The sequence below is a fragment of the Rhinopithecus roxellana genome, chromosome 19, assembly GCF_007565055.1.
Source record: "Rhinopithecus roxellana isolate Shanxi Qingling chromosome 19, ASM756505v1, whole genome shotgun sequence".
Classification (NCBI taxonomy): domain Eukaryota; kingdom Metazoa; phylum Chordata; class Mammalia; order Primates; family Cercopithecidae; genus Rhinopithecus; species Rhinopithecus roxellana.
In genome coordinates this window covers 80,258,341-80,272,194 of record NC_044567.1, presented here as the reverse complement: position 1 = coordinate 80,272,194, position 13,854 = coordinate 80,258,341, and the positions used below count along the sequence as shown (strand labels likewise).

Genomic DNA, 13,854 nt, shown 5'->3' with positions numbered 1-13,854 from the left:
ACCAGAGGGATGTGGTCTCACCGGAAAGTACTGAGCTGGGGAATGATGTGATCTGGTTGATATTTTTACAAGCGCTTTCTGGCTGTGTGTGGAGAGCAGGGAGAGTGACCAGTCAGGACTCTACAGCGGGCATCCAGGCGAGAGATGACAGAGCTGGGAGTGCTCTGAGATGGAGAGAGGTAGAGGGAAGGAAGACAGTGGGCATGTGCCGGAGGTGGAGCCCACAGGCCTGGGGAGGGTGCAAGGAGCCCTGAGGGATGCAGCAGGAGAGGGACTTCTATCTCTGCTAGACACAGAGCAGGCTCTTGGCAGCATTTGCTGGATGGGTGAACTGGTGACTGAGTGGGCCGGAGACGGAGGGGGCGGTGCTGTCCAAGCAAGACCACACTGGCGGGCAGCACAGCCGATGTGTGAGGTTACCACCAGCAGGCTCCTCCTTGCCAAGGTGTCAGAGGGAAAAGAGGCCACAGCCAACAGTGTTTCCAAGAAAAGGAGCCTGAAGTCACTGTGTCCTAAGGGGTGCCTCTGTGGGAGTACGGCCGCTGTGCTTCTCACAGCACTTTCACAAACATCCTCGGCTTGGATATTCACAGAACCCTGGGGGTGGGGCAGGGCAGGGAGGACTCAGGGATAGAGAGAAGATGAAGGCAGGGAGGAGGGACAATGGGGAGGAGAAAGGAGGAATGGAAGATGCAGGGAGGGAAGGAGGAGGAAGAAAGAATAAAGAGAGGAAGGAGGGAGGGAGGATGGGGAGGACAGAGGAAAGCTGGAAGGAGGGAGGGAAGTTAGAGGGAGGAGGGTGGAAGTTAGAGAGAGGGTTGGAGGTGGGAAGGATGGAGGGATGGAAAGAAGTTGGAGGGAGGGGAGGATGGAGGGAGGAGGGAGGGGAAGATAACAGGAGGAAAGAGGAAAGACAGAGGGAGGAGGGAGGGGAGGATGACAGGAGGAAAGAGGAAAGACAGGGAGGAGGGAGGGGAGGATGACAGGAGGAAAGAGGAAAGACAGGGAGGAGGGAGGGGAGGATGACAGGAGGAAAGAGGAAAGACAGGGAGGAGGGAGGGGAGGATGACAGGAGGAAAGAGGAAAGACAGAGGGAGGAGGGAGGAAAGGATGACAGGAGGAAAGAGGAAAGACAGAGGGAGGAGGGAGGGGAGGACAGGTTTTATTTGCCAGTTTGACAGCCGAGCAAACTGAGCCTCTAGGAGGTTAAGTGACAAGCCAAAGACTGTCCAGATGGCGAGTGGCGGAGTCAGGACCAGGCCACAGGTCCCTGACTCCAATCCTGATAGTTTTCACTCCGGTCCCTTGTCCTCCTCTACCCTGGCCCTCGCCCTGAGACACTGGGAGCTCACAGCTGCAGCCTTGTGCCTGGTGCGGCAGGGTTCTCGGCAGGTGTCGGTCCGTACGTGACAGAGGGATGCGAGGGTCAGCCACAGCCCCCACGAGTGCTGTCTCTGCTCCTGAGTGTCAGTCTGGGCACTCAGTTCCCACCTCTGAGGCTACTGGAAGTTCCCCAGTTCCTCTCTGCCTCCTTGGGGCCAGGCTAGGGCACTTGGCAGTCACTGTGCCAGAAAATGTGATGTTGGGAACACACACTTGGGTGGCTGCCATCCCCAGCCCGGGCACAGCCTGGGTGCTAGGCCCTCTTTCAGCTCCCAACTGAGAGCCTCAGTCTCTGATTTTGCAGTTCACAGGAGCCATTCAGAGCTGCCCTGCCTCTGAGAGGTGAGGAATTAACACCGTGGCCTCCACTGGGGAGGCTCAGCTTCTTCCATTCCTGGACCCTGCAGGCTGGTAGACTGACCTGGGGCAGCTTACAAGATTTGGGCAACTTACGTCTTCTGGGAAAAATTCCAAGGTTCAGGAAACATGGAAATAGAATGAAAGTGATGATATATTTTGAAAATCTATAGGGTGCCGGCATGAGAAGGGGCATTTTCCATGTTTTTTTTTCATATAACTTCACAACAACCCCAGGGTTGATTCTATGATGCTCCTAACTTAACAATGAAGGAACTGGAGTTCAGAGAGGTTAGGCAATTTGTCTGAAGACACACAGCTGACAAGTGGGAGTCTGGACTCAAACCCGGGGCCACGTGGCTTCAGTGTTGGCCATCTGATGCTGCTGCCGCCATGTGGACTCATGGTAGGGAGGAGGGGGGAGCTGGAATGAAGATCCAGCCCCTTTCTGTGTCCCTGGGTCCAGGAGGTGACAGATGCTAGTGGCAGGTGAGCCAGGGAGACTGATGATTTTTACTCATTTGGTTTTTCCCAGGCTCTGTCTGGAGCTGGGCTTAAGTCAAGCAGCTGCCCTCTGCCTTTCCACATTCCCTTTCAGAAATGGGTGATGGCGGTGGAAGGAGGAAAGGCAATTAAACAGCATTTCCCAACCCCTCCGCCTCTGTCAGCTTGCCATGGTAGCAGGCAGGCCGGGTTGGATGTGGTGATGGTGGAGAGCTTGCTCTGGGTCTACAGTCCTCAGAGGCAGAGTATGGCATCGGGGTGGGATGGAGGGGGGGCGTGGAGGTGCAAGAGCAGCTCCAGTTAAAGTCCAAAGCCCTTACAAGCCCACGCACCACGAAGCCATGTGATGCAGCAGCTTCCATGTGAACTAAGCGGGGAGGAAAGGGCTTGACTCAAGCCCAGCTCCAGACAGAGCCTGGGAAAAGCCTGCAGAGAGCCTGCCCTGTGGGGGTGGAGGTGTCTGCTTTGTAAAGGCCGTGGTGCTTCACCAGAAGGGTCCTCTGTGCAGGTTGGGGGTTGGCAGCTCAGTCTGTCATTGTCTCCACCTCATTGACTCACACCCAGGAGCCTCAAAGAATGCGGACACCAGGGACCACTCTGATTCCACCCAGAGGTATCCTAATGAGCACTCCGCGCAGGGGAGGGGCATCCATAGGTATGTGCTGGGCACCTTTCCATTCACTGCCTCATTATCCCATTTTCCAAACGTCAACAAGAACTCGGAGAGGTCACCTAACCTGCCCAAAGCTACACAGCTGCCTGGAAACTGGGGTTTTGAACTCTAGAGGTCCAACCCCAAAGCCTGGCCTCTTTCCCCTACCCCAGGCTGCCTTTTCAACAGAGTCCATTTTAATAGAATATCCCTCGAATAAGGGGCATCATTTCTTCTAGGCCTCTGTATCAGGAAGAGCTGGGCTTCTATTATGAAATATTCCCCTTTTATTGTATGCCCCCGTGAACACACCTCTGGCCATGCTCCTTTCTTTGTCCTGGCCCCCAGGAAGCTCAGCGACAAAGTTGTGGCCTGCCTTGGCCCCCAGTTGGCCTCTGCAGTCGGTACTGTGGACACTAGCTGGACGCAGCCATCATCTCTCATTTTACTACTTGATTTTTCTATCCACCCCAGCCCCTCATCTCTTTATTTATCTTGTCCCTTTCTTTCTTTTATGGTTGAAGGAGGAAGAAGTAAACAAAGAGTAAAATCATGAGATGTCATTTTTACAGCTTTGAAAAGTTTTTCATTGGAAGAGGTTAATACTAGAAAAAAAGTCCTTCATATGGTACCATGTCCTGCCTCGCAGTTCAGAAAAGAGAGTCTCATGTAGCATTTCCCGGAGTATCACAGAGATGCAGAACAAGAATTGGGGGATGGGACATTGGGGGCAGATCCAGGCAGGTCCTCCCTGGCCCCTCCCTGGCGCTTAGAACCAGTTTGCTCCCTTTTTGAAGCTGTTCCCCAGGACAGCAAGCCCATGCACCCACTGGAGACAGCATCTTTGTTGAAGGGAGGCTGTCATGGAGGGCAGCGCCGCTTCTCTGAGTGTGTGTGCAGGTTAACCGCAGTGGAGGCCTGAGGCACAGAGACCACGGGAGGGAGTTTCCATCGGTGTTCTGCACCTATTGCTGCCCCATGCTATGGTGGCTGTGTGTTGACCAACCTTCACCCAGGTATGCACCCAAGGAGAGGTTATGCTGGGACAGAGCCCCCGCCAGGGGGCCCTACAGTCCCTTTCTGCTCCTGAGCCATGTGACCTTGCGTAAGTCACTCTGCCTAACCTGTCTTGAACTTCCCTGGCTTGCACAACATAAGAACTGGACAGCATTAGTGGTCCTCAGCCCCAGGGCGGACGCCTTCTGGGCATTGTGGGCAGCGTAAGCATTACTATTAATAAAGGACTGGGGTTGGTCCCTAAAGCAGACACCAGGCCATCCCATTGATAGGATCGCTTCTCCCACTTGTGTTTCATGTGCTTTCTCTCTCTCTTTTTTTTTTAGATGGAGTCTTGCTCTATTGCCCAGGCTGGGGTGTAGTGGCGAGCTCTCAGCTCAGTGTAACTTCTGCCTCCCAGGTTCAAGCAATTCTCCTGTCTTAGGACTAGCTGGGACTACAGGTGCATGCCACTATGCTGGCTCACTTTTATATTTTTAGTGGAGTTGGGGTTTCACCATATTGGTCAGGGTGGTCTCGAACTCCTGACCTCAGGTGATCCACTCGCCTTGGTCTCCCAAAGTGCTGGGATTATAGGCGTGAGCCACTGCACCTGGCCTCTTTTTTTTTTTTTTTTTTTAGACAGAGTCTCGCTCTGTCGCCCAGGCTGGAGTGCAGTGGTGGGATCTCAGCTCACTGCAACCTCTGCCTCCCATGTTCAAGCGATTCTCCTGCCTCAGCCTCCCGAGTAGCTAGAATTACAGGCATGCACCACCATGCCCGGCTAAGTTTAGTATTTTTAGTAGAGTGGGGTTTCACCACATTAGCCAGGCTGGTCTCAATCTCCTGACCTCAGGTGATCCGCCCACCTTGGGCTCCCAAAGTGCTGGGATTACAGGCCTGAGTCACCGCGCCCGGCCCCACGTGCTTTCTCAAGTGAAGTGAAGTGATTGGAATTCCAGCTACCAGGAATCACGCCTGCTCCCCCTGCCCTCTGTCCCTGCAACCCTAAACGATGCTTCCCCTAGACTCAGGAGGTTCTCCACAGAGGCAATTTTGTCCTCCAGGGACATACGCAAAGTCTGAGCCCATATTTGGTTGTCACAGCTGGAGAAGGAGCAGCACTACTGGTTCCAGTGCGGGGAGGCCAGAGATGCTGCTAAACACCTACAGCACACAGGACAGCTCCCGTAACAGAGAATGATCCCGCCCCAGTGTCAGCAGTGCTACAGGTGAGAAACCCTGCCCTGCTCCGAGGGGCAGCCGTGCTGAACCCATAACCCTTGGGCTTCTGAGTTACACTTTATGGAAGGGCTTTCTTTCCCACAACTGCTCCTTCTTCCGTCTTTCCCTACTTGGCCATGGTGCTGCCTCCTGGCCAGCTGCTGTGGCCCCAAATCTGGGAGCTCACCTTTCATTCCTCATCCCTTTCTCTGGGCCATCCCTCCACTTCTCCCATCTCTGCTGCTACCATGTAGCCCCAGGTCTCCAGTCTGCCACAATGTCCAGATGGGTCTCCTGGTAGCCTCCCCTGCCTGCTGGTATCTCCATCTCCAAATGCAGTCAGAAGGTCTGCTAAAAACATAAACCAGATCACCGTACTTCCTTGCCCCAAGTTCTGCAATAACACTGATCTCGTGTGAAATAAAGCAGGCTTCTGACCCTGACCTCCAAGACTCCCCCAACCCAACCCCTGACCTCTTCCTTGCTCCCTCTCCTCCGTCCTCACCAGGTTCCCTCCTGCTCGGGGCCTCGGCTTGCCCTTTCTTCTTCCTAGAAGGTTCTCCCTCCAGGTCCTTTTTGTGGTTCAGGTTTTGGCTTAAACATGACCTTCTCTGGCAGCTTCCTGTCCCCTTGACCAGCCAACAGCAGCCCCCTCCAGCCGCTCCCCACAAGCCCCCTGCTCTGTTTTCACCATAACATAAATCAGCACCTAGAAGTGCCAACTGCCTCATACATAGGAATATCAATTCCAGGACAGCAGGGACCTGTCCGTCCTGTCTGCGGCTGTGACCCTGAGCCCTGCATGTCTGATACAGACCGGGTGTTCAGTGAGCCTATGCTGAAAGAATGAATGAGGGGACAGCCGCACACCCAGCAGGTGGGTGACTTGTAGCCTGTGTGTGTGTCTCAGCAGCAAAAGGGTCAACAGTCACTGAACTAAGTAGCCTCCAAGGCTCTTCTGGCTGGAAACTCCTCCTCTGGCAAGGACTCTCCATGAGGCCACACCCACCCACCTTCGAAGTGGAAGCTATGGGCAGAGGCTCTCTGGGGTTTGTGTGACAGAGAATGAGAGGTGAGAGGAGTGTTCCAGAACAGCCAGGCCCCATTTTCAGAGGAAGAGACAGAGGCCCACCAGGCCCCCTTCTCCGCACGTTGCTGCTCCAGTTTGGCTATAGCTTCCTCGCCTCTGACACTCAGGGTCTGGTGACCCGAGGCCCCTTCCTACTCGGCACTTCTGTCACTATGTCCTGGAAATCCTCAGAGTCTGGGCTGCTGGTGGAGACTGACACGGGTGATTTATTTTAAAGATCCGCTGATTTTCCTACTGAGACATTTTGAAGGTCCTCTTCCTGAATGATTGGAGAGTAAGCACCAGCTGTGAAGCAGAGACAGGGCGAGAACATGTTTGTGATGGATACATGTCTGTGTGCCCCCAAAATTCATATGATGAAGACCTAATCCTCTGTGTAAACAATGGTATTTGGAGACAGGGCCTCTGGGAAGTGATTAGGTTTAGATGAGGTTGTGAGGGTCACGATCGGATCAATGCCCTTGTAAGAAAGGACCAAAAAGCTGGCACCCTCTCTCTCCACCATGTGAGCATTTTAATAGAATGATCTGGCCCCAATGTCAGCAGTGCTAAGGTTAAGAAACCCTGCCCTGGTGTGAGGGGCAGCTGATGCTAAACCCATAACCCTTGGTGCTCCTGAGTTATGCCCTGTGGAACTTGCATGAAGAAGTCGGCCATCTGCAAGCCAGGAAAAGGGACCTCACCAGGAACTAAGTCCAGTGACACCTTAATCTTCTCCACAGTTCTGGAGACTTCCCAGCCTCCAGAACTGTGAGAAGTTCACATCTGTGGTCTAAACCATCCAGTCTATCATATTCTAAGATGTCAGCCCAAGCCGACTCCAACAACCCCCTTACCTGCCCCTTCCCAATCTGCATGGTTCCAATAAAGGATTTCTCGACTAGTGGACAGAAGAGCTTCTATGTTCTACCTTGGCCTTGATCCGGGGAGTGAGATGCAATACTCAGGAGCTGGGCACGACATCTTAAGCCTTATTTTCTACAACTATAAAAGGCAGATAATTAATATTTACCTTGAGGTGTTGCTGGAAATTACATGCACGAATGTGAGTCCTGCATGAAGGTCTTCCGTAGTGATGGCTGTGATGATTAGCACCCAAGGGCAAAGGGGGTCCAGGGTGAGGATTCTAGTTGGTGGTACTTGGCACAACAGGAAAGGGGTACCTGCTCTGACACTGTCATTCACCTGAGCCTGACTGGACAGGCTGCCTCTGGGTTATTTCAAGAGAAAATGAAAGCAAACACAGATAAGAAAAGTTTCAAGCCCAGCGCCAGGCCTGGAGTGGGTGGAGGAAGGCTATTATTTGATGAAACCTCTCTGAATGGTCCTATGTAGGGAGTGTGGTTTAAGACAGAGCCATGCAGTTGACCCACCAGGAAGGAGTCTCAGGAAACTCTTTGGAAAGAGTGAGCCTCCCACCTGTGGGCACTTGGGCAGGGCTTGGGGCAGCTGGGGCCCCTGGGGAGACATCCATGGCTGTCTTCTCACTCCCCTCCCCAGGGTGCAGGGCTAATGCTTCCTCTTCCTCAGTGTGCCATAGTGGGAAGAAAGGTTGGGTACACTGGTGTGCAGGATGCTGCCCAGGTGAGGCAGGTGAACATGACTAGGGCAAAGAACTCCTTCACTCTCAGGTTCCAGAACCTTCTCCATAACTTCCCCCACTAGTGCCTAGCACAGAGCTGGCACAAAACAGGCACAGGGGCCAAACCTAGCATCCAGGCTGCTATATTAAGGCCCTGGCAGAGCTGTGGGCATGCTGGAGGCAGCTTCCTCCATCGGGTTGGGGGAGGGGCATGGCTGAGGCACCAGTACCCTTCTCTTTGGGTGGAGAGCTTTTCTGATGGCAGCATGGGGACTGGGTGGCTCTAATGAGTTCTCTAGAGTTGGCATGGGTGGCAGGGCCTTGGCATGTGGCACAAGCTGCTGCCCTCTGGGTCCAGTCTCCTCTTCCCTTCCATGTCTACATGGGCTCTTTTGCCCCTGGCAAGAGTACATGTTCTGTGATGTTTGCTTACATTCTATACCCACTGAATTCCAAAATGCATGAGATTGAACAAATGTTGGCTGGTGATGCCTTTGATAAACCTTGAAAAAAGGTTTACTACCCTTTTCCTATGTCCTCAGACTTGGCTGGGTGTCACCAAAGATATAAAGAATGAGATGAGTGTCTCAGAAGGCAGGGAGATGACTGACTGGCAACTAGTCTAGCACACAGTGGAAGGAGAGAAAAAAGAGAAAGAGATAGAGACAGTGACACAAAGAGACTGAGAAACAGATTGGGAGAGAGACATAGACAAAGACTGAAAGAGAAAGAGGAAAAGGGAGGAGAGAAAAGGAGAGAAGAAGGGAAGGGAGGAGGAGCGAAGGGGAGGGGAGGAGAGGAAGAAGAGGAGGAGGGAAGGGGAGGGGAGGAGAAGAGGGAGAGGAGGAGGGGAAAGGAGGGAGAGGAGGAGGGGAGGGGAGGAGGGGAGAAGAGAGGAGAGGAGGAGAAAAAGGGAGAAGGGAAAAGAAGGGAAGGGAAGAGAAAATAAGGGAAAAGGTGTGTTATGCAATTTATGTATCCATTGTGCATCCTCACTTCTAATGCCTTCATGCTGCCGCCAGCCCAACCTCAGAGCTGGGCTCCACTGGGTAGTCAAGTACTTGGTTCTATTTTTAATGGCAACCCAGAAGCTGTTTAGGAAAAGGCAGGATGATCTGGTGAGAAGAGCTTTGTAGTGAGACAAAGGCTCCAATCTGGCCTGGCTGCCTCCTACCTGGGCGCCTCTGGGCAAGTCCCTGAACCTCTCTGCACCTCCCTCGCTCATCTGCAGATGGGGGTGAAGACAGCGCCCTCCCAGGGATGTCATGGGCAGACCACGCGGTAATGTGCACAAGGCTCTGCACACTTGAGTATTTTGACACTTCCCAGCGCAGGGGCGGGTAGAAGGGAGAGACTTTGATTTGAGGGTTATAAAGAGGCTAAGACAAGGTCAGCCCTGGTGAAACTGGGAGCAGCAGTCTTTTGCACGCAGCCTTGCCAGAATGCATGGGTGCCTTAAGTACACAAAGGGCTGAGCTTCCTGGCCTGGCAACATCATTTATAAGACACGAACATGAAACTGAATCTGTTGTTTGCCAGTTGCCAGCAAACCCTTCTGCCTTTACGCTCAGAGTCTTATTAGCTGCCTGCTGCAGTATTTCTTTAGTTTCAGCCCAGAGGTTTGATTTCTTTCATTTTCTTCTGTTCATTTTGCTTTAGAGGTAATGCTTTGGGATACTTTTCTAGAGAACAGGCGGAAACAATGCATTTTAAACATGAAAGCCAACATGGAGGTAACCCGCGCTCCATGTCCCCAGAAAGTGGCCTAGGGTTAAGGTACTGTCCAGGCCTCAGCTCTGGCTACTTGCTGGCAGGTGGAGGCATGGTAGGAGGTGAGGTGTCAGGTGGTTGAGAGCTGTTGGTCTAGGGATGTGCTTTTTATGAGATAGGCTGGGCAGTTCCCACCCAGGCTGAGGGACTGTCACAATGATTCTAGTCAAGGAATCTTGAACCCACTCTCCCAGCCCTGGATCCCACAAGCATGTTCTGGCCCTCAGAACTGCTGAGCATTGGGGAATAACACAGGCAGCCCAGTTCTTTCGGTGAGGTTCCCCAGATGGCTCCCTCTGCTAGTGGAGCCAGCTGCCCAGATCCACTTGGGGCTCTCTTGATGAACACCAAAGTGCAAATGGCTCCAGGCAGCTGGCAAGGTGCTAAGCGCAGCATTAATCCTAATTAGGATGAGGAATTAATAAAGGAAGCCAGGCTTGCTGGCATGGAGGAGTTAGTTTCAGAATTTCCACTGGGAAACTGGAAGGCCCTGGGTCCACGCATACCTTCGGGTCGTGCCAGTGGCATGACTTATGACTTACTGTGCCAGGTAGATGGCACCCGATGGAACTTGCTTGTGAGGTGGAATATGGGACACTGCAGCCCCTGCTCTGTATCCAACTCAGGTGCTGTAGCAGGTAGTGACGTGGGTACATTCTCCAGAGGAGAGGAGTAGGTGTTCGTGATCTGAGCAATTGCACACTAAAAATGATGTTTTTCAAAAGAAAAGAGGAGGGTGTGATCGTGAGCCCACTGGCTCTTTTGTGTGGCTGTGCTTCTTGAACTACTGATTGCACACTTCTGTTACCTGCAGATGCCACTCAGCCCTGGCATTAGGCTCCAAATTGCAAAGGGCAAAGCAGCCTCTTTTGGGAGTGGGGGTGGGAGACAGAGGTGGGCAGGATCCCCGATGAGATGAGAACAAGCACAGTCTGGAGGGGGAAAGGGGGCCAAGTTGACTTCACTAAGCAGATCCAGCTTCACAAAGCCTCTTTTCAGATGACTTCAAATTCGGCCAGAAAAGGGCTATGGTTTTAAGAGCTCCTTGCCAATCTTCACCAAGAAACAACCGCAGCTGAACTCTGTGCAGGGGCTGAACTGCAGTAAGGAAGGCTAGGTGTGTGGGAGAACTTCCCGAACTGAGGGGTGGAGTTAACACGCAGGGAAAGGTTACGGAAAAAGAAAGAGGGAATTCTGTCCAAGGGTTTTTGAAAAGTCAAAGGAAAGCCTCCACCAACTCTCTCCACCCAGTCCCAGATCTGAGCGCCACGCTTAAGCAGCAAACCTGTGCCCAACCTGGCCGGGACCAGGCGACCCCTCCCCAGCCACCTGTTAGTTTAAGTTCCGCAGCCGGGCAGAAGAAGGGCGCCCAGAAGGCGCGGAAGCCAAGCGCATTTTGGCGTTGGAGGCATCCAGGCCCCTCCCCAGTAGGGAGCTGTCCCCAGGGTCGCGGGGCCGAAATCCTGGCCCCTAGAGGCATTCCAACCTCATGACACCTACTACTCAGCCTCCAGTTGCATCTGTGGGTCGCAGCGCCCAGCTCGGACGAGACGACCACGCCCCTCCCAGTCTGTTCTCGGTCCGCAGATCGGCCCTGCACACTCTAGTTTCCTACTGAGGTCTCCGCAGCCTCCCTGCTGAGGGGCCGCGACCGAGGTCGCTGTCTTTGTTGGGGGAGACTCAGTGTCGCTCCCCTCACCACTCCAACGCGCAGCGAGGAGCGGGCTGGTAGCTCCGTGGGAGACGAGGCGGGCGTCGGGCTGGGGCTACCCAGCTACCCTAGATCCTCTCGGAACCCAGCCCCTACCCCGGCCCCGACAGCGCCCCCGCCCCTACTTCTGCCCCCACCCCTCGGCCCGAGCCTGTAGAGAGCGCCCAGCGGCCCCCACGCGCCCCGCCCCCGGCCGGCCCCGCCCCAGGATGGCCAGTTCCCATGGCAATGGCACAGACACCGGTTGCCAAGCAACCCTTCCCCCCCATCCGCTCCCCCCAACCCCAGCCTCCTCCCGTCCCCTCGCCAGCCTCCACCTCCCCCGGGGGTGCCGGCGCGGCCCCTGGGGATCGCTCGGGTCCCGGGCTACGCGCGCGCGCGTGAGTTTCGGTGTGTTTCATTGTGTCTGTGAGCAAGGGGGTGTGCGCGTGGAGAGTTTGTGGGATCGGTGTGCTGGGGAGGTCCCCAACCGAGAGAGCCCCGAGCTGATGCACAGCTGGCCGCGAGGGGACCCGCCCGCCCGCTCCGGCTCCTTTGTGTCTCGCGCGGAGCCAGCGCCGCGCCCACCCCCTCCCCGGCCCGCGCCCCGGGCAGTGTGCGCGCGGGTGTGTGTGTGTGTGCGCGCGCGCGCGCGTGTGTGTGTATGTGTGTGGCGGCGAGGGGTCGGGGCCGGCCGTACCTTCGATGCAGCACACCCGCCACAGCCCAGAGTGGGTGAGGTCGCCGCGGGCGCGGCGGGGCGGGGGCCCGTCGTCCATGGTCAGGTTGGTGCCGTTGCAGATGTGCGCGCTGGAGTAGAGCCAGTAGTCCGTGCCGATGGCGATGGCCATGAGCGAGAAGGCGGCGAAGGCTCCGGCAGTGGTCAGCAGCATCTGCAGCCCGCGGTCGCATCGCACCATGGTGGGCGCCTCATAGTCCGCCGCCCGCCGGCCCGGCCCGCCGCGCCCGCCCGCCCTCCTCACTCCGAGCGCCGCTCCGGGGGCGCCGGGGTTGGGGGGCCGAGGGCCGGGGGGCGGCGCCGCGCTGCGCGCTCCGACCCTGCGCCCCGGGCGTGCCTGCGCTCCGGCAGCGCTGGGGCTCAAACTCCGAGGCTCGGCGGCGAGTGCGGGCTGCGCGGGCCGCCGGGCGGGCTGGCGGCGGCGGCCGGGGGCTCCTCCCTCTCCTCTCGCCCTCCCCCCTCGGCCAGCGCCTCCGCCCCGCGCCCTCCGCGCCTCCCCCGCCGCCGCCGCCGCTGCCGCCGCCGCCGCCGCGCTCCGGGCCCGCGCCCGGTTCCTCTCGGCGCCGCCCCTCGCGCCTCGGCCCCCGCCCGGCTGTGCGCTCCTCTGCGCTCCCCTCTCTCCCCAGCCCAGATTTTCTTCCCCTCGCCTCTCCTCCCCTCCCCGCGCCCGCGCGCGCTCTCTCTTCCTCTCCCAGGGTTCATTCACATTATTGGAGTGAAGGAAGCCGAGGGAAGGGTTCCCCAGGAGGACCGAAGGGAAAGCGCGTCTCCAGCCACCTCTCTTACCCTCCCAGGACATCCGGCCTCCCCTCCGACGGCCCTGCGGATTCTTTAATTTGTGGAAGAGGGCGTGGGTGGGTGTGTCCCTCCTTTCCCCTCTGTGCCTGTTCACCTGGTGATGAAGGTGAGTGTGGGAGTGCGTGTTCAGGTCAGAATTCCTGAAACCCCAGATGTGGGTCACAGCTGCCAGACCCTGCAAGCCACGCCAGGCCCGGGCCAGGCCCCACCCCAACCCAGGTGGTTCCTGCTCCTCCAGATCCCCTTGCAGGACCTGGAAGGACCCAGACTTGGGGTTGAGGGAGAAGGGCGATGCTAGCGAGAGGTCCTTTGGGGAGAACACAGGGTCCCTGCTTTCTAGAGTGGTGGCAAGGCTGAGATCGAAGATGGGGCGCTCCTCCATGCTCACATTTTTGAGGGTCTATTACTGCTGGAGTCCAGGAACACTCCAGTTGTGTTAGATTCCAACACTCCACCCGCCAGCCTTTTCCCTCTCTCTCCCAGCCGCTTCGCAATACCTTTATTTCATTTTGCCTTTTGCTCTACTCGAGCTTAACTGGCTTTCCCTCGCCTGGCCTTTATTGCCAGCCTCTGCCCCCGAGCCCTGCTGGCTTCACTTAATTGTCTTTCCTGCTGGCCATGATCCCAACCTGGACACCCTTCCTTCTCCAGGGAGCCGGTGCGGGCTCCTCCTTCCAGACCCAGCTCCAAAGCCCTCCCTCCAGGAGGTTCTCAGGGCCCAGCATCAGGGGGTGCAGCACCCTTTGACCTTACAAGTCCAGGTGGTCCTGTTGTTGGCATCACTGGCTGCACTGGGCCCCAGGATATGGAAAAAGGTATAGGGAGTCTGCTATTCTTGCAAGATGAAGCTTAACTTTCTTTGTGGCACCTTCTCTGGTCCCCACTCCCTGTGTTGAAATCACTGTTCTCTGTCCCACGAGATTGTGAGCCTTTCCTATGACTAGCATACATGGTAACGGCTTAGCAAATGCTTGCTGAGTGAGAGGTGTTTCTTGCCACTTGGACAATTATAGTCTGATTGGGAGGAATAGATCATATACATAAAGGGGAAAACAAACATCACAAGGTG

General features: G+C 55.9%; 1 protein-coding gene across 1 annotated transcript in view; it reads right to left on the bottom strand.

Annotated features, from left to right (window-relative positions):
• Positions 1 to 12,367, bottom strand: part of CACNG4 (calcium voltage-gated channel auxiliary subunit gamma 4) — a 70,129-nt gene extending 57,762 nt beyond the window's left edge. Inside the window, exon 1 of the mRNA XM_030923450.1 lies at positions 11,949 to 12,367. Coding sequence (XP_030779310.1) covers positions 11,949 to 12,168 — 220 coding nt within the window. The 5' untranslated portion in view covers positions 12,169 to 12,367. The remainder of the gene's footprint in view (positions 1 to 11,948) is intronic.
• Between the last annotated feature and the right edge of the window lie 1,487 nt (positions 12,368 to 13,854).